At 33.6% G+C, this 21,793-nt stretch overlaps 1 protein-coding gene across 9 annotated transcripts in view; it reads right to left on the bottom strand.

Moving 5' to 3' along the window:
• MDGA2 (MAM domain containing glycosylphosphatidylinositol anchor 2) overlaps window positions 1–21,793 on the bottom strand; it is an 837,423-nt gene that overhangs the window by 91,964 nt on the left and 723,666 nt on the right. For all 9 annotated transcript variants that reach the window (XR_014841441.1, XR_014841443.1, XR_014841412.1 and 6 more), the window contains one exon: window positions 3,570–3,718. Coding sequence is in view for 6 of the 9 variants with exons in the window: in XM_021074079.2 (XP_020929738.1) it covers window positions 3,570–3,718 (149 nt within the window). In the remaining 3 variants the exon portion in view is untranslated. The remainder of the gene's footprint in view (window positions 1–3,569; window positions 3,719–21,793) is intronic.

A 21,793-nucleotide genomic window follows, 5' to 3' on the forward strand; every position in this document is an offset into this window, starting at 1 on the left:
GAGGATTTTTTAAAAAAATATTAATTTCATTGTATCTAGAATGCTTCCACCTTGTCCTCCTCACTTTGCAGTGCAAGGTGATCTTGAAAAGAAATGTTGCCTATTGAGGCTATTTTGCATGTTAAGATTTTTCATGGAAGGGTTGAGAATATGGTAATAGGGAGAAGAGTGGCATTTATACATGCTCTTTCTGTTCCTACAGTATATATACAAATATTGCCTTTCTGTTCATATTGGCAGAACAGCAAAAGGCCATTACTTTTTATTGAGATATCCCCAAAAGATACATCAAAGTTTCTCTTCCATGGCAAGATACAGTTTCTGAGTTAAATTACCAATTAAAATAGGATATTATATTTAAAAAGCACCCTAGAAAAAAATACTTGTTTCTAAATATAAAAGAAAATCTTAAGAACAAAGATCCCAGAAAATAATGCTAAGGCAAGTAAAGAGTTAACTTCAGAAATTGTGTAAGAAAAAGAAGTGTTTTTTGGACCATGGTTTATAACACCAGAAATATGTTTTCCTCTAGTGGATAGCATGAATCTCACAAACTTGGAAAGAATAGTGTTAGCAGCAGACTTACTGATCTGATCAAGAAGGCTTTAAACTAAGACTCAAAGTAGAAGAGAAAAATGCGAATCAGTAAAATGGATATTATGGAGGACAATAGGTTTGAAATAAAAATAAGACATAGTGAAAAAATGTCTAGAAATTATTCTGTGAAAATCACAGCTTGGGATAACACTTAGGCCCAGGATATATAGTTTACTCTATAAAACTGAAATAAGAATAGTAGATATGTTAAGCTCCTAAGATGCACTTAAAAAAAAAAAAAATGTTACCGAACCCTGACAGGTAAGTGCAAGAATTTCCACAGATGTTTGTACAGGAAGTGCCCTGCACAAGGGAACCTGGCCTGTGGGATAAGTGAGGGACATATTTCACTCCATACTCCAACTGCCTGACAGTTATCATTATCTTCAACTTTCTATATAGGAGCTTAGACTTAGGTATGTTCAGAAATCTGCTCAAGGTTATATAGCTAAAAAATGATAAGGCTAGACTGGCTGGAATTGTTGGAAGCCAGATGGGCCTGGAATTCATAATTTTGGCAAAACACAGAAAGGGAAATTTATATACATACATGCATGCACACGTAATTCATTTTAAAGTAGTAGAGTAAGGGAAAATTACCTAAATGATTTGTTCATAAGAATGAACACAGTGAATGAAAATGTGTGTTACTGAATATCAGGGAGTTATATATGAGTTTTACGATCAGGAAAAAAAGACAGGAATTTAAAGGAGATGATTATGTCAGGAAAGGAAGATGAAAGAAGAGAAACTGCATTGGAAAATAGTATAGTGATCACAATAAAAAATAATACAGAAGGTAGTATATTAATAACTAGTACAAGATATGGACAAGAAAGAAGGGTTTGAATTAGTTGGAGCCCTCTTAGGAGGAAGTATAATACTCCTAAAATCTCTGTTCTAGGGGAAGGACTCAGATGGTAACTGTTCTGTTAAATTTGATTTACACGGTAAGTGATTTGCATACATAACAGAGACTTTGGGGTACAAAGATTTTGAAGAACGAAAGAGTAAAAGAAGGGTACGCTCAGTAGGGTTGGGTAAATTAATTCTGTGAACTTGAAACAGGAAGCATTTCAGGATAGAGGAAGGAAAGAGGTTACCCAGACACTCAAAGAAAGTATAACTAAGGAAGCAAGTGGGAAACTAATGGTGAAATTCAGATTCTATTGTTGTAAAAAACACTCTAGAAGCAGAAACAAAAGGAAAAGACACCTAAAGAAAATGATTTAGTTTTACAAGTAGCAATTTGGTGATAGGTTCTTAGTTTTTTTTGTTTTGTTTTGTTTTCCTTTCTTTTCTTTTTGAAAACAGAGGTGATAAAAGATAAATGTGAATAACCAAATCATGTAGCAAGGACCTGGAAATGAATGCAAGGTGACTAAAGTCAAAAATGTGCTAAGATACTCCAAATAGAAATTATCTAAACCTATTAGCTGTGTTGAGTAAAGAAAAAGGAAAAAGAAGACATGTCCATCAACTGGGAGGAGAAGGAGTGCCCATCCTCTTTGTTTTATGTTCTCTATCAAGAGAAATTATCATTAAATTAGAACTAGTAGACTAGTAGAACAAACAATTTTGATATGGCATTGGCATTTACTGAGATTTACGTAGCGATCGAAGTGAATGAAAATGAGAAAATTTCCACTGCTGTCTGCCATGTCCATGATCTAGGACTACTTAAGACAAGAAAACAGTGATTATCAAATGTTGGATGTACTCACTAATAAACAATTTTTTTTAAGATTATAAGACATGTAGGATAAGAATATTCAACTCATAATGTACCTTACTTTTAATGTACAGTCATGTACTATAAGTTTGTTAACACTGTAAAACAAAGTATTGGTTTTATGATGGTAAAACTGGGTGGATTGTTTTTGGTTGATCAATCTTTCTCCAAGCAAACTCTGTCTTTTCTGCTCTCCAAACTCAAAATTCTATTCTATGATTTAAATAAGAAGTGCAAAACATTTCACAAATCAATGGATAATACAAAGAAGTGAGGGAGAGCTAACAGAATATAGGTGGTAAACAAATACATCTTCAAAAATGCGTTGTTATGTCACTCCATGGACCTTACTATGGAACAGGAAACAATGTAAAGACTTACATTTAAATTTAAAAATATCATTTATACCAACAAAGGATAACTAAGGTTAGCAGTGGTTCATTTGAAATGGATATATTTTTACATAATCTATTTTAGCTCCCTTTGGAAAATTTTGTACTTTACTGTTTCTTCTCATTTTACCAAAATATTTCTATTAAGACAAATCAACTTTTAAAAATCCTATAGATACTTTGAAACCCTTAGGATAAGAATATAAGAGTTCCCATTGTGGCTTAGAGGTAATGAACCCAACTAGTATCCGTGAAGGTGCAAGTTCTATCCCTGGCCTCAGTCAGCAGGTTAAGGATCCAGTTTTGCTGTGAGCTGTGGTGTAGATTTCAGATGTGGCTCAGATCTGGCATTGCTGTGACTGCAGCGTAGGCTGGCAGTTGCAGCTCTGAATCAACCCCTAGCCTGGGAACTTCCACATGCTGTGGGTGCAGCCCTAAAATATATAGCTTGTAAATATATATTGTAGCTTAGTAAACCAGATAGCAAGATAAAGAATTATGCAGTTTAGGTAAGTGTGATCACATCATAAATAAATTTCTTTAACAGCAATTATACCATGTAATTTCTATAGCATATCTAATGTTGGAGGATTTCAGAAAATTAACCTCAACGTGCCTCCTGTCATAGTGAAAAATGCATAAATTAATTTCAAAGATTTATAAATAATTTGTATAAGTTCTGAGTAGTGTAATATCTATGATATAGAAAAATATATTCTGAAATTAATGCAAAATGATTAAGATTTTATATCAATAAATCAGAGTCATCAAGCTCTTCATGGAGAATCACACACACAGACACACACACACACACATACACACACACAAAAGACAGTTAAATTTCTCACCTGCCTAATACCTAACCGGTATGCAACAATCCGATCTACTGCATCAGGATTCATTTGAGTCCACTGTAGACTGTAGGAATAAACACGGTGTCTGTTCTGCCACACGGGATTGTAGGTATCATAATAGAATTCCGGAGCATAGGCTTTTCCTAAAAACAGAAAGAGTGCTCGTATTTGAATGATGGTTATTACAGGTGAACATACTTATACTTTGTGACCCTTTTATTCCTTTCTATTATGTGTTCTGTAAGTAATCCTTGTATTTAAAAAGTAGTATGATTAAAATCTGCTTAATTTCTAGAGAATTTTAAGAAATGATGCAAGAGAATTTTCTGGTTGGTTGGATAAGCATAGTGAGAGGAAGAGAAGAATAAATGATGACTATAAGATTTTTGGCCTAAGCAACTAGAAGAAGGGAGTTTCCATCAACTGACATGAAAAGCTATGGGAAGATTAAATTTGGGGAGAGAAGATCAGAAAGCTATTTTTGAACAATTCAAATGATCTAAATGGAGATATCAAGTGGGATATACTGGTATAGAGGAGAGGCCAGAGTTGGAGATATAATCTTGCCAACCATAAGCAATAGATAGATATTAAATTTAAGCCATGAGACTGATGAGATCACCATGGGAATGTGTGTGGATAGAGAAGACTAAGGTCTGACCACGAGGGAAATCTAAGGTTAAGAGATACGGCAAAAGATAATAAAGGCCTGAGACAGAACAACCAGTGAATTGGAAGGAAAATGAAAAATGTGGCATCCTAGAAGAGAAAAGAAGTGTGAGATAGTGGTATGGGATTAAGAGACACAAAATATTATGTACAAAATAAGCAACAAGGACATATTGTACAGTACAGGGAAATAAACTATTATTTTACAATAGCTTTAAATGGAGTATAATCTATAAATATCGAATCACTATGTTAAACACCCAAAGTATAGTACAGTATCATACGTATTTATACAATATGGCATTACAGATCAATTATACATCAATAAAAATAATAAAAAATTACATCAGCAAGCAAATGATTAACTCTGTCAAAAAATCAGAGAATATAATAATCTGTGTTTATATAATCTGTGTCTTTGGTCAATAAAATTGATATTAACCAAACAAAAACTTAGCAACACAAGAACTTTGGTTAATAACAAAGACAATTTAACCTAGAGTTTAAAGATAGGTGAAGTACACATAGTGTATGTTAAATACATAAATCATCTATGTTTTTTTTCTTTTAATTGCCAAATTGAAAAGTGCACAGACCACTGGAAATTATAGGTCAATTTCCTGATTTTCTGAAATATAGATTTTTTTTCACACCCTCTGTTTTTTGCCAACACATTTATTTACTAGATCAACAATATTTAGTGAGCACCTACTAAATGCCAAGTAGTGTTCTAGGCACTGCGAATACAATGAATAAGGAGATGTGGCCTCTGTCTTCCTAGAGATTGCTTATATTTTCTCAGATTTTTCAAATAGCTCCACGATTTTTACTGGATTATGATTTAATGAGTTTTATGTTATTCAATACCTTTTCTTTTTATTTGAAATTGGACTAAATATTAAATGTCTTCCTGGGGTTTTCCTCCTGGGATCCTGTATGCAGGAACTTTTCTTAGCTGGTTTTACTTTCCCTACATTAGTCACCTATCCTCTAGGGACTGCAGAAGAGTTGATTCCTAAAAATTTATTACAGATAGTTCAAGGATGGATTTTGAACACTAAGAATGAAAATGATGGCCTCTCTTCCCCTGAAGAGTTTTGCCAGGAAAAAATGTCAGATGAACTAAATTTAATTTCTGACAAGTATACTAGTAAAATTAAATACATTGAATTATGTATCTAAATTTTAGTAACATTTGGAAATCTCCTACATAAACATTGTGTGCATTAAAAAATATTCTATGAATATTCATTCAGTTTAACTGAAAATGGATTATCAATTTTTTGCAAAGAATTTTGCATAGAAGGAGATTTTTGGAAAAGAGCCATCACATTCATTTTTTCCCCTGATCCCACATGATAATTTTACTTATTACTAACTAAATGATAGCACAAAATCATGTTCACAACACTTAGCAAAGTCTAGATGAGAGGACTACAATATACTGAATGAAGGCATCAATGACCAGAACACCAATGACTTGTATTGAGACTAAATTTTTCCAACTGTTATTGAGGAGTAACACTGAATAGTAGCCTAAATAAACACCTAGGGGTTTTGGTTAAAAATAAGCACCCAAAACCTGTAAATGAAGTAATGAGCTGTTTAAGAATGTGTCAATTTAGAGTATTTTCATTAGAAATTAATGTCTAGACTGAGTTGAGAGAAGAGCCTCAGTGGTTGGTTTTTCATTTTGTTTGTTTATGTATGTATGTATGTTTGCGGGGAGCAGGAAAAAGAGGGGCTTGCTTTTGTTTATTAGCCAAGAGGGAATGACAATGGGGTATTAGATTTAGTTCTGAGTATCACTTTTTTCTTAAAACAAATGATGTATTCAAATAGAAATAAGGAGAGAATAAAGTTACAACCAGAGGCTATTTAGCATGGAAAAGGAAAAACAATTTCTCAAAAACCAGCATACGGGCTTTCTGAGAGTTGAAACTTTCTCACAGAGAAAGAAAATCAACTAAATTTTAACAGATCTATGAAATAAGATAAATGCCATTGAGTGTCTATTAAAAGGGTATATATTTTGATTTGAAGTGTTCTATCAGCCCCTTCTGAACATGGTCTATGATTTTTCCTTCACTAGAGGTATTCATTTAATTACCTATCAGATATTTAGTAGGGTTGAGATGTGTGGGTGACTGTCCACAAAAAGGCCATTAAGGTAAAACTGTCTCAAATCTATAGGGTAATATGCAATACCTGCCTATTGTTTATTATATTACTTCTATTGTCTTAAGCATACTTATTTATAAATTCCACTTAATGTTTCCATTACCCTTAGTCTAATCCTGCTTTTTGTTGACTGCCAGGGGAGTAATTGGCTGCATGCCATAATCCTAGAACTGATTGTTTATTTAAATAAATACTTTCTCAATTATTGAGCAGGTTGATACTGAAGTTAAAAAAATCCTAATGACCTTGTGAATAATATGAATCTGTTTATCAGAATCTATTTTCAAGGTTGTTAAAAATTAAGCTACCATCTAACCCTCTTTTAAATATTCCAAATAGGTCAAACTTTACTATAAAATTCCATTATTATCTTTTTATTAATTGTAGGTTATTACAAAGTCTTTTTGATGTATTGTTTGCATTACTTCTGTATTACATATGAGTGACATCATCTGTAATTGTTTTCATAAAATATTAGATTAGAAGAGGAAACAGAGATGACGAATTCTGAAGTCTCATATAACATATAAAGAAATTTGGGCACAGAATATAATTGGTGATGATTCATGAGTGTTGACAAAGTTTTACTTTAGTTGAATAATTCTACTACCTTAGAATTAAAATCGAAAGACAGTGTTTAGATACAGAATAAATAATACTGATTATTAATAAATTATTAATGATAAATACTTTTGAGCAGTTATAGTTAGATATAGATATGCTTGCTATATCTCAGAGCACTTTGTACTAAACCTCTTTTAGATAAACTTTATAAAGGACAAATGCTTTCTGGTTTTGTTTGAGAAATCTATTTTAAAAGTTAAAAAAACCCCACAAATTTGTTCTCCGATTTCAGAGCCAATCATATTTAATACAATCATTTTATAAGAAGCATATAGTAATATTAAGGAAATACTTTTATAACAATTTTAGGCTCTGACAACCAGACGTGACATCTGCTGGTTAAACAAGGAAATAATTCATATTTTTTTCTTTTTTAATCCTTCAGGCATTTTTTTATCCTTCCAGCAAGTATGTCCTTCACAATTTCACTTTCTTTTATATTGTAGTTTTTATTTTTAATGCAACATTGTCACAGTTTAAATCTTTTTAGACTGACCTAAAACTACATTCATTATCTAAACAGGCAGATGATTTTTAGATACATTGTGTATGACTATCTTCAGATATTGGATTTTAAAATAATCTTAAAATATACAGAGAAAAATATATTTCCTCAAATTTTTAAATGAAATGTATATAACATTACATTGATCCTATTTTGCAAATAGCTACTCACAGTGATTAAATTTGTTTCAAAATATTACTTTATAAAATTCAATGTAAAAGGGATATTAAGAATATATAACAGGTTAATTTCCTCTAAAATGTTAGATAAAAGTGTAATAGAAATCTTTTTTAGGTGCATATCTATTTCTCAGGGGTCAAAAAACAAAGAACTGAATACTAGACACTGAATAGGAGTTAAGGAGGAAAGAAGGACTGTTATCTTTGGACCCCTGGGAGCTAGAATTTTAAGCCTATAGAAAATGAGCTTAATAGGCCAATTCAAGATGAGAAGTTGGAAATGAGGCACCACATATGAGCAAGATCAGTTTAAAACAGCAATCTCGAACATAGGGTATGCTAGGAAAAGACTGTCCCTCACTGGCATAGGAAAATGAGAAACATATCTACATTAACAAAGTCACTCCTTGTTAATGATACTATTGGATTGCTTGAGTAGATCCAATAACAATTTGTTCTTAAAAGACATGCTTTCAACTTAGACTGCAGAGAATTTCTCCAAACTAAACCTCAATGAATATGAATCCAAAATACAACATTCCTAACGTAATAAGAAAATGATCTATTATGAGTGACTAAGAAGGCCAATAAACAACAGGATTAGACTACAGATAAGAGAAACATGAAAGTGAATTTACAAATAAGAGTGCTTAAAACAACTGAGGAAGGAATTCCCTGGTGGCCTAGCAGTTAAGGATCCAGGGTTGTCATGCTATGGTGTGGGTTTGATCACTGGCCCGACAGCTTTTGCATGCCATAGGTGAACCAAAAGAAATTTTAAAATGAAATAAAACAATTGACGAAATATAGTAGAGAATAGTAAACAAACACTATGGGACCCTCTATGAAAGATTAATTAATATTCTTTATTGCAACCAAAGATAGGCTTTACAAGGTACATAACTGACATTTTGTTTTTCCTTTTTTTTTTTAAGGGCCACACCTGCTGGCACATGGAAGTTCCCAGACTAGGAGTCTAATCAGAGCTACAGCTGGCAGACTATGCCACAGCCACAGCAATGCCAGACCCGAGCTGTGTATGCAACCTACACTGCAGCTGGTGGCAATGCCAGATCCTTAACACACTGAAGAATAAGAGGAATCAAACCCACATCCTCATGGATACTGGTTGGGTTCTTAACCCACTGAGCCACAATGGGAACTCAAATATCTGGCATATTTATTGATCTTAGAGAAGAAGAAATTAGACATGGGTAGCTCATGTAGATATAAACAAAGAGAAGAAATAAAGCATGGACTTAGGTGGAGAAAAATGAATGTCTTAAAGACAATATTTTAGAACTACCACAGGATCTGATAAGGTTGTAATATGCAGTGTCTATCTTTCCCACCAAACTTGGCACTCTTGAAGAAGGATATTCTCATTAGCTCTTTCTACACTGCCTGACACAATGCATGTGCTTGAGTGAGGCAGGAAGAGTAGGTAAGTGCTAGCCGAGGAAGTGTCTTGTTCAACACAATGTTTGATATTTACCCAATAATCTAATTATTCTCAAATTATTTTAACCAGTACTCCAATGGGAGAAAAGATTTAGAGTGAATCTACTGGTTTTCATTTCCCAGTGTGAAAAGAATTCAGTGATATCAAACAACTGAATGAGAAATAAATTCATAATCAAATTGGTAACTACAGAGAAATTTCACAAAAGCACACTTGCAAAGCATCAAAAATAATTAAATGGTTTAAAACTTTTCAAAAGTGTATTTATTAGTATAAGAAGAGTAGCTAAGAGATCTATGGAAACCTTAAATACTGATGATATTCTAAAAATCTAAAAATCTAAAAAAAAAAATCTAAAAATCACAGGAATCACAGCTCTCTGCGGTATGTATTTTTAGCAGAGGCTAAATATGATTTTGGACTCAGAATTATATTGTGATTAGATGCATAGGCTGGCTAAGGCAGTGGATTACTCCTAATGATCTATTAGACATTATATTACAATAAAAATCTGTGCAGCTCTTTTTCCTTCCTCCAAAGGCCAGAAGGAAGAAAATGCAATTGTTGGAACCATAACTAATTTCTCTTTAAACTAATAAATCTTAAGTCATATTGAAAAGAAAAGAAAAGCTTCTACAGAAACTGTGATTTTCTAAGTTTTTAATCAGAAGTGCAATATAAATCCACTTTGTATTTTACAACTGTAACTGCTGAGAAAGAAGATGATGGATTGGATAAAAAAGAAACTCTCAGCAGGATCAGTTTGAAGGGACTGTCTTAAAAAAAAAAAAGAGATTCAATTTGGGAAATGAAGAAGGCTGATTAATTCAAAAATAAATGCAGTAAACAACTGATCAGCACTTGGCCTCTGACTGGATACTGGGAGTGGACTTTTAAATTTCCAGTCTTCAGAGACTAAACATTCACCAGAATCTCTCACTGAGATGGAAAATGATTGCTTATATCTGTAATCTAACATATGGCACAAATGAACCTTTCCACAGAAAAGAAAATCATTGACTTGGAGAAAAGACTTGTGGTTGCCAAGGGGGAGTGGAAGGGAGTGGGATGGACTGGGAATTTGGGGTTAATGGATGCAAACTATTGCCTTTGGAATGGATTAGCAATGAAATCCTGCTGTATAGCACTGAGAACTATATCTAGACACTTATGATGGAGCATGATAATGTGAGAAAAAAGAACGTATATATGTATGTGTGACTGGATCACCTTGTTGTACAGTAGAAAACCAGAACACTGTAAATCATCTATAATGGAAAAAAATAAAAATCATTAAAATAAAAATATAAAATGTAAAATAAAATAAAATAAAAATCAATGACAAAAAAAAAAAGAAAGAAAATGACTTTATGCATCTCATCCTGGAAGAAGAGTGAAGAATTACATTAACTCTTAGGATCCTTTCCTTTGGAAAGCGTATTGTTTTGATTCAAAGCCATGTAAAAGTATTATGGTAGTCATGACAGAAGGTATATTTTGAGGATAAAACGGTTTCATTCTGTAAAGTCAAAGGAAATTGTTTTAAAAAGAATCAGTGTATTCACCTTATTATCTATAATTGGTATTTATTTATATGATATAATACTAGGCCTCATCTCACTAAAAGTAAGCAATCATTACTTACTAAAAGTAAGAATTGTTACTGGGTTAATGGTTCTGTTTTTATTTGACTAGAAAGGTGGTAAATTAATATGAAGAAGGAATGAAAAATGGAAAATATGTAAATAATACTTAAAAAATACTACCGTGTCTGATAAAGGACAATTTATCTTAGAATTAAGGTAAATGTCACAACAGCAATAAAACTGAATGTCATCAAGAGCTTGTTCATCTATGATAACTTGTCAATACATATGCAGGAAACAAAAACATAGCATCAGCCATGAAGTAATGACATCTCTCAGTTAGTGACTGAAGTTTGTAAAAGTAAAATTGCAAGTTGTATAACAATTTATAACCCAACTAAATAATTCAGGTGAAATGCCTTTGTACTTAAAACAGAGAAGTATTTATCCATACTTTGTCCTTCCATCTTGAGACAGCCAATATGTTTTCAAATGACCAATGGTTAGAACATTATTTTTAAATTGCAACGTAACTGGCTTTATTCATGGATTCCATTTTCTTTTGCTAGAGATCAGAGCTATGAATATCATATTGAGATCAACTGCCCCATGACTACATTTTAACACGCAACATCTTCCTTTGAATTTAAAGCCCTAGAGAGCAAGCTTATTGATTGGATAAGTAATAAAATTACTGGCAATATTATTACTCTTTACAAATCACCTGGCTCTCTACAGAAAGCTTTTAAAGTTGCCCAAGCATAGGTATAGTTGCTTTGGTTACACTGTGATTTTTTAATGTACATTACACCTTTTCAAAATAAAACTGCTAAAATAAAATAGGTTTCTCACTCTCTAAAAAATGGCTTTGTATTAAGTTGGTGCTCCTATTTGCTACCTGGAAAAACTAAAAAATAGCATTGTTTTTCTCTAAAAATCTAGCCGCTAGAACAATACTTTTAATAACTATATGTTCACATTAATTTACTTTATGAACTGATAAATTCTTAATATGTATAGAGCATTTTTACAAAGGAAATAAAACAATAGAAACTGGGAATAAATTTTATAGGGTTTATGGCTAAATTCCTTTGTAAAAGGAAATCTTGCCCACTCATCTTTGACTTTTTGTCTTGCATTTACAGACTGATATTTCGATGTCTATTGTTTATAACTATTACAGTTTATTCTAATAACATCTAATTTCACTCATCACTTCACACCCACAAAAGCCTCCTAGCTCAGTATTTGTTGTATAAATGAATCAGTAAACTTTTCTCCTGATTGCACTTCCGTTGCCTACATTGTAGTGACTCAGTTCGCCAATGACAGAAAGTTGCTAAAACTCTAGTTTTGTTCTCACACATTTTGACTCCTTAAACCAAAATGCTTTCTTGGTATAATTTCTACCCCCTTTTCAATTCTTATCTTCTGGTAACCAAATCACAACTGTCCTTCCATTCTTTAATTACTCTTTCTTCTATGATCATTATTTTATTCTACAATACTTGACAGTTAATTACGAAAACACATTGTAATGTCACACCAATATATCAGAATTCCTGCAAATATTTTCTATATGATCACTTTCCTTTTTCTGATTAGAGGCCCTTTCCCAGATTTAGACATAATGTAACTGGAGCCAATAGAGTGGAGTGAACAACTTAAAGCAATTAAATCCTTATTGTTTTAGAAGAATCTTAATGTTTCATTTCTCACATCTTATTATATCTTGCATAATTTTGAAAAGGTGGTGGCTATCACATGTTGTATTAGCTTCATGCCCTGCCCAAATTGTAATATTTCCCACCTTTTTTTTTTTTTTTTTTTTTTTTTTTAGGGCTACACCTGTGGCATATGGAAGTTCCTGGGCCAGGGGTCAAATTGGAGCTATAGCTGCCAGCCTTTGTCATGGATTTGAGCCATATCTGTGACCTATACCACAGCTCATGGCAACACCGGATCCTTAAGCCACTGAGAGAGGCCAGGGATTTAGCCCACATCCTCATGTATGCTAGTTGGGTTCATTACCACTGAGCCACAACAGGAACTCCCCAATTTATCTTTTAATAGATTATATACACCATTATGGCAGATACCTCATCTTTGATATATTGTCATATTAATTAAGAATATGAAGAAAAACAACTGAACTCAAAGAACATTTCTACTAAAATTTTTCAATTAAATAGTCATTTGCATCTGTATTTTTAGGGAGGGAATGGGGAGTATTCAGGTACTTAGTGCTTACAGAGTTGTTTTGTCATCACAAGTACATTAAATGAAACATTGATTGGGAAAAGATATTTAAACTTGTTAATATCATTGGTGAAAATATCTCCCTAGAAAAGAACACTCAAATATGTACTACCAATTTCAGTAGGACCTTGACAGACTATTTCATTATTTTCCAGTTGTAATGTAAAAGAAAAATTTTAGCCCAATTCCTTTCAATTTATATTAGGGTCTTTTTTTTTAGGATAAATAAGATAATGTCAATTTAATTGCAGTCATGTTAGTGAAAGACTTTACATAAATTTCTTTTGAAGCTTTATTTAAATAAACAAAAGTTGCTGGAATAATCAATAGATCATCCCATAATATCACTGGAATAACAAAAACTATTACAGAGAAAAATGGAATAATGTACTTGGACATTACTTAGAAGTTGACAAATCTCAGTTATTAATCATTAAGTTTTCTTGCTTGATCCACATAAGGGTGAAGTTGATTAGGATTATAAACTTAATCTTATAAAATGTATTTGGAAAAATGCCATATAGCAGATTCTCATGACATGCTCATGGAAAAGGTTCATAAAATTCATACTATTATTTAAAATGTGTCATTAAGTAAATAAAAATTACATAGATAAGAATTTTTTCCCCTTATTAACAAAAACCATTGAAAGGAGATACTCAGATCTTGTGTGGAAAACTTAGTCTTTTTATAGTTCGCTTCAATAATTTAAGTTCCCTTGAATACACTATCCTATCATTTAATTAAATTTTCCTTTACAGATACTTCCTAAATAATTAAATATTTAGAGGAAATGTGTTTATAGAAATATATATTTGGAAAATTATTTACCTCTAATGAGTTCAAATTGTCTAAATTAAAATATCATTTGTACTTCATTTTTTGAAACACAGAATGAACACAAGATCCAATTATAACAAATTCCCCTAAAACCATCTTCATATATTAGCCTTTCCCTTAACCTCTAGAAAGGCAGAGGCCATTAAAATAAGACCAAAGAATATGGCCTCAGAACTATTTGCTAGGAGGTAGAAACCATGAAAACAATAATCAGGTGCAAAGACTATGTAACTTACCAAGAATCCTGCCCTTGGTTATTAGGAAAACAAATCACTCAGACTGCAACTAGGGTATTCAGAAGTAATATGGTTTAGTAATTACATCCTGCAAGAAAAGCGTCCATTTTAACTAGTCACTAAATGCTCAAGCCAAACATATCCACCTCAGTTAGAAGCTAATGTGATATGTTTCCCACTGTAAAAATTCTTCCCAAATTTAAGACACTTACGGGAAGTGTTCATGTTTTTTTTGAATGGGGAATCTACCATATATAGTCAAGATTCTTTACTTAATAAAGAAGTAATGAATATAGTATATTTGCTAATAATAGATTCATTTGTTACTGGCAAGGACTCTTTCAATTAGGTTTTCTGGCTCTCAGAAATCATTATTTTATGAAGGTAACTAGGTTAAAGAGGTATCTCTAGAGATCCAAATGAATAAAAACATAAAATTTATTCTTCTAAAATTATGTGGTAGAGTCTATATTAGAAAATTCCTCATGGCACTGAGGAAACAGTTAAGTATTTAATAAATATTAATCTCTCATTGCACCCTCTCCCATAAAGAAAAAAAATGGAAAAAAAATAAAAGGAAAATCATCTAGGAAAAGTTCCATAGTTGGTTCCATTGTTATTGTTTAAAAGCACAGGAATTTTAAAAAGCAATTTAAAACCTAAAATAGACAATTTTAAATGAGTTCCCATTTATTTTTTATTTTTAATTTAATGAAGTATCATTTCAACACAACTGAGTCACCTCTGACCCCTTTTTGGCATCAGCCTAGAAAACAAAATATTTATACAAAATCGTTATTGGCTTACACTCCAAATACATACAGTTGTCTTGGGTAATACAAAATAAATACATGCATTTACCAGATAATATTTTAACTTAAATGGATAAACTTTTACTCTAAATCCCTAAATGCACTTTGCCAAAAATTATGTTAAATATGAACAATAGGAGGTTTGTTTTTGTTTTTGTTTTTGTTTTTTTCCCCAGAATAGGCTTAGATTAGGATCTGGTCCAAAAAATTTAAAAGATGATATAGGTTTGATGAAGCAATGAGCTTTCACTTCAAGTATGTAAATAGAAAATTGCTAAGGATTTTAGAGAAAGTATGGAAATAAAAATTATAAATACATTGATATTTTACTTGGAAATATCTATGTAAGTATTATGTGTAGTAAAAAATTACATTTATAAAGAAAAAAAATCTGGAGAGCTCCTTTGGGAATTAAGATGGCAAACTATTGGTGGAGGAGAGAATTATACAGAGAAAGAAGAAAAAGTAGCTCATTAATTCCATACTTTAATTATCCCTTTGTATAAGATAGAGCTGGTCTAAGGGCCTTTGCTCACTACTACTCTAACAGGTATTTGAGACACTGACCAGAATTACATGTTTAGGACTGGTGTTAAAAGTTATTCTGTTACAATTTGTGACTACAAACATGGACTCATGGAGCAAGAAAAAACTTTTTTTTTTTTAAATTTTTTTTTTTTTGCTTTTTAGGGCCACACTCTCAGCATATGGAGATTCCCAGGCTAACCACAGGCACAACACAGGAGCTGAGCTGCGTCTGCGACCTATACCATAGCTCATGGCAACGCCAGATCCTTAACCCACTGAGCAAGACCAGGGATTGAACCTGAAACCTCATGGTTCCTAGTCAGATTTGTTTGCACTGCGCCACGACAGGAATTCCAAGAAAAATCTTGAGAGATGAAAACTCTATCTCAAATTTATCTATGGCTTTACAGTTTAAAAAGTACTTTTACAAATATTAACTTCTCTCAGCCTTCACAGAAGTTGGAAGGGCAAATATGCAGAGGGATATTACTTAGCTTGAACTGCACATCTTGAAAGTTCTGAATAATATTGTAATTATTGAAATAATTCAGATTACTGTCCTTGTCTGTTCTGCAGATCATCCCTCAAAAAGATCCGAATGAATATTTTGTGAGAAGGAATGAATGGATGCATATTCATTCACCTAAATATGCAAAGGAAGCTGGCTTTCAGACTGAGTCTAATCCTTACCCTCCTCAATGTATATTATTTAGGAATGTTAGGCTAAAATGCAAGTAGAAATCTCTCTTTTCAGAAATACTGGAGGAAGTACTTCCAAGTCAGAAAGAATACAAAACTATTTTGCATCCTTTTGCATTTTAGAAAAACATGTCATTGATATGTAATGCGTATCAACAGTCATTGGGTGCAGGAAGTACACACCAAACTTTCTCATCATTGTTGAAGAAGTACAAGGCCAGAGTAGCTATCTGGAGCACTACATTTGGCTACATCATACTGATGGCTCTACATTTACTTTCTGACTCTCTTCTGCATCTTTTCAAGAGTTATGTCATTTCTTTCACATATCACAACTATGCCTGTTAATGAGCCAACTCTAGAGTATATATGCATGTGCTTATGAGGGGATCTGAGACAACTGAAGTTGAAGGAGAAATTCTATAGATCACCACATTTCATAAGGCAGAAGCAGGTTCAGAAAATGAAACAGAAAATGATTAAATATACATATTATCCAATTCCTAGGCTAAGAACAAATCTCCTATTTGGTAGTGAATGCACCATTCTGTAAAAATAGTGAGTACATGTTCTCTGATCATTTCTATTTCCCCTGGCTGGTCCTATACATCCCACACCTAAGAAATACTGCTAGAGAATCAAGTCACTGAAGTAACTAGCAACCATTTATTTACAAACTTAATTGCTAATTCTTACATGGTCTAGAAAGGAAACAGAACTACTATTTGCATTCCCCTTAAATATACATGAATATTTATAAACAAAGATATTAAAAAAATATCTCTGCTCATTTACTAGGGTCCATATTTTTATAAGGCTCCCAAACTTTTCCCTTCCTTTTTCTGAGAATCCCCAAAGGACATCTCACATATAATTCAAAAGCCAGTCACTTTAGGCTTTCCTGCCCTTTCTTTCTTATTCCAGCTTCCATCAAAGCAACAGTCAGGGAACACACAACACACTCCTCCCTTCAGGTTGTGTACAGTGTGGGGAAATTTTATGGAAATCTGAATTATATAACAGAAACAGTGTATGAGAAACATACCAATGTTACAATTTGAATAGGATATGCCCAAACAAGGGGAAAATCCCAAAGACAATGTAATATTAGAGATTCAATTTATTTCTGTTCAGTCACATAATATCAGATACTGGAGGATTTTTCTTTTCTCTTCATATAACACATATATGTCTGTAGGTGGATAACTTATAAAATTCTTATGACATGCTTTCCTTTGCTTCCTATTCGCAAGTCTGCTTCCAGTGTTCTACTTGTACACAGAAAATTTTCTAAGTGTGACGTTAGGAGAAAGCTTAATCTAGGGAATAAAACAGTTCTAGGCTTACAGAACTGATGTTTCATCTCTCCCAGACAAAAATAAAACTATTAAAGGCACTTATGCGGTTAGTTTTTGCTGTTTGCCAGGCACCTTGCCAATCACTTGCATACATTATGTTTTTTAATATTCACAATTCCCTGCAGAGTGAGAATATTCTTACCATTTTCCTTTTATGAAAGATGAAAGTGAAGATCAGTGCTCTTAAATAACCTGCCTTATGGTAAGTAACTGTGGAGTAACCTGCATTCTGAACCCATGCCATCCAAAGCTCCTTTTGTTCTAACACCCAGTGTTTTGGGGTATGGGTGCTCACTACCACGTGTGCATGGCTGAAGGAGTGAGAGGGCTGAAATCCAGGCTCTCTTTCTCTTGCAACTACTTGTGCTCTGGTATAGGAGTTCCAACTGCTTCAACAAAGGAATGCTTTTTTCCCTAATTCACACACAAAGACTGTACATGCTGCTGGATTTCTTGATAAGATGCTATTTACACTAATCTAAGCAGGATCCCTGCTTCCCTATTCTGCCCATTTTGAGTACAGAATCTTAAACTACAATTTACCTCTGGGACTCAGCCCAGATTTGGCACATTATACTGTTATCTGAAAGTATTATCAAGTCAGCAATTTATAAAGATAAGGATTGGCTAAGTCTCTAGAATGAGAACTACAAGTGTTTAACAAGCATTTAACTCAGAAATAATGAATATACAATAGGCTGCAAATAAATGTATTTAGACTTACCTAAAGCTATACATTGCCTAAAAACAGTTTCAAAGTATCTGAAAGCCTTGTGCTCATTTAAAGGGCCATTGGTTGGGGTGTGTGCATGGAGGGGGAACAGATGGATGAACTGACCCAGCAGCTCTCAGGATGAGAGGACTGAATGTTCAATGGTGTACTTAGAAAGCACATTAACTTCTTGGCAAGTGCTGTTGCTGCACATGTGGGTGGTCCATTGCTGAATATGAATGTGCTGAATGTCATTTAGGCAGGGAGCAAGAGGTGTTCAAGTGAGCTGGAGAGGAGCCCAGAAGGTATGCTGTTTATCTTCTAGGAACATTTACTTTCTCCAAAACATATAACTTGAATTAATAAAGTGGACTTAGATGTGAATAAAGGAAACCAGTTGCTGAAACAGAATCACTGTGACTCTGAGAATAACCAAAAGATCAGTGAATATGACTCCTAGTGCAAAAAAAAGATTAGAGCACAAATGACTGTTGTTATCATACTGCTAAGAAGCACTGGTCTGGATCTGACTGCAGAGCAGGTATCTGCCAGCAGTTAGATCCTGAGGCCACCAGTAACTGTAACTGTCATTTTGATGAGTTCCTTAGAAATAGACAAAGTTCGTTAGAATGATGAAAGAAAGTGATTTCCTAAGGAACACTCACATAAGGAATGTGAAATTATAAGACTTTGGTTATATCCTCTGGTCTGAAATCGGAAAAGAATTTATAAAAGGACAACTTCTATTGACTTTCTTAATTTAATGGCTCCATCAAAAAATACCCTGTGAGAAAAGACAATGGATCAGCTTGTGGGTAATCATCTGTGGAATCTCTCTCCTGACCATTGTAAATCTGGTTTTTGGCATGATTCTGGAGCAAGTTTTACACTGTTCTCATCCATTAATCATCCCTTCAGGAAGATGGACAAACGCCAGGTGCTTAAATAGACACTTGGAGGTTTGGGAGATGGCTTTGAGTCCACTGAACTAAAAAGTCCTTTGATTCTTTCACAGACTGATTTTTTTTTTTTTTTGCCTTTTGTATTTTTAGGACCACATATGGAGGGGCTAGGGGTCAAACTGGAGCTGTAGCCACTGGCCTCCACAGCAATGTGGGATCCGAGTCATGTCTGCGACCTACACCACAGTTCATGGCAATGCAGGATCCTTAACCCACTGTTCGAGGCCAGGGATTGAACCCTCATCCTCATGGATACTAGTCGGGATCCTGAATCACTGAGCCATGACGGGAACTCCTCACAGACTGATTTTATTACCGCCCAATATCTACTGAAAAATCTAACTGTAGTATGTGCTAAACAAAGTCTTAAGAATAGCAGTATTAACTATATAATATTTAATTATTTAAGTGTGCATTTCTAAGTTTGGATTTCTTTTCTTACTTTCTTTTGTTGTTGTTGTCTTTTTAGGGCCGCACCCATGGCATATGGAGGTTCCCAGGCTAGGGGTCTAATTGGAGCTGTAGCTGCCAGCCTACACCACAGCCACAGCAGTGCCAGATCTGAGCTGCATCAGCGACCTATATACCACAGCTCATGGCAAACGGGATCCTTAACCCACTGAGCGAGGCCAGGAATTGAATCTGCAATCTCTTGGTTCCTAGTTGGATTCATTTCCGCTGCACCATGATGGGAACTCCCCTGGATTTCTTTGTTTTATTTGTTATTTTTTTATTTTTATTTTTTGTCTTTCTCTTTCAGGGCTGGCACCTGTGGCATATGGAAATTCCTAGGCTAGGGGTCAAATCAGAGATGCATCTGTGAGCTATGCTATGACTCGTGGCAATGCCAGATCCTTAACCCACTGAGCCTGACCAAGGATCGAACCCACATCCTCATGGATACTGCAGGGCTCTCAACCCACTAAGCCATAATGGGAACTCCTGTTTTATTCTTTTCTGATGTCAGCGAATATTATGAAGATGTTTTTTTCTCTCAGGGAAAAAGAAACTATTTGTGATTTCAAACTGTTTCTTATCCTCTACATACTGGATGTAATGCCTGTGCAAAATAATATAAGGAAGCTGTGAGAAATAGTTTTGGAATACTGTGTCCTACCCTGTTATGGTGACATCTCTGTTGTTTTTCTTTATTCTACACAGCAATGACAGTCTTGCTTACAAAATGGTAATGCTCTAAAACTGGATTCACATCTTTTTGATTTAACTGGTATACATGACCTTTGTTACCAATATTCTATGTCATTCAGTATTATTAATGTAACAATCACTATCCTTTAAATAAGAGATATAGTTGGGGAAAGGTGGTAGTGGTTATCTTGGGAAAGGGAGCTAGCATGAAGGTAATAAGTTTACTGTCTCCTCCCAAAGGAGAGTAATTTAGAGCTTAGGGGAGGAAAAAGGGACCAGAGCATTCTTGATGAGCAATCAAAATTTTCAAAAAATATTAATACAATATGGATTGGGAAAATCATATACACAATGGCATTAAGTAGAACCAATGCCATTCCTATTATGAAACACCTCCTATCCTCAAGTATTTGGCCTATCTCATCCACTTTTCAGTAATACTTTATTGAGGTATAATTTACCTAACAGTAAAAATACACACGTTAAGTGCATATATCTTTGAGTCTTGAAAAGTATATATTATTATGTAATCAACAATCAAGATACAGGAGATTTCCATCATTGCTGAAAATTACCTCCTACACCTTTGTGATCAATCAATTCCACCCTCAGCCCCAGCTAAAGAATATAATTTCTATTACTAAAGGTAAGTTTTGCCTGTTCAGGAAATTCATACAAGTGGAATCATAATTATGTACTCTCTGTGTCTGGTTTTATATATTCAATATATTATTTTTGAGATCCATTCATTCAGGTATTATGTTTATTAGTAGATCTCTTCCTTTTTATAACTGAGTAAAATTCCATTGCATGAGTAGATCAGATCACGAGTTGCTTATCCACTCACCTGTTGATGTTTTTTGGGGTTGTTTGTAGCTAGACACTATTAAAATAAAGCTACTACTAAAGTTTGTGTATAAATCTTTGTGTGCTTTCATTTCTCTTAGGTAATCTTCTCGGAGAGGAATGGCTGGATTACTTGGTAAGAGCATATTTAAGTCTGTGAGGGACTAACAAGCTAGTTTCAAAAGAGAAATCCCATTTTACATTCCCAGCAATAGTATGTGACAATTTCAGTAGCAATATATCCCCATCTACATTGAGTATTATCAATCTTTTTTAGCTTTATCATTATAGTGTTTGTGTAGTGTTATTTCACTGTGGTTTAAATTTCATTTCTTTGATAACAAATGTGGCTATCAGTTTTTATACAAATACTGGTCAACCATAAGCTCTTTTGTACAATTATATTCAAGACAGCTGCCAATTTTTAATTGGGCTGTTTGTCTTATAGTTGAGTTTTAAGAATTATTTATGTACTCTGGATACAAACTCTTTGTCATGAACAACAATTTGAAAGATTTTTTTTCTAGTCTATGGCTTGCCTTTTCCTTTTTAAATTATGTCTTTTGAAGAGCATAAAGACTATAGCTTTAGTGATGTATCTATTATTACTA

The sequence above is a fragment of the Sus scrofa genome, chromosome 1, assembly GCF_054392235.1.
Source record: "Sus scrofa isolate SSC_HxYL_T2T_F1_AM1 chromosome 1, Sscrofa_HxYL_maternal_Yorkshire_Landrace_v2.0, whole genome shotgun sequence".
Lineage (NCBI taxonomy): Eukaryota > Metazoa > Chordata > Mammalia > Artiodactyla > Suidae > Sus > Sus scrofa.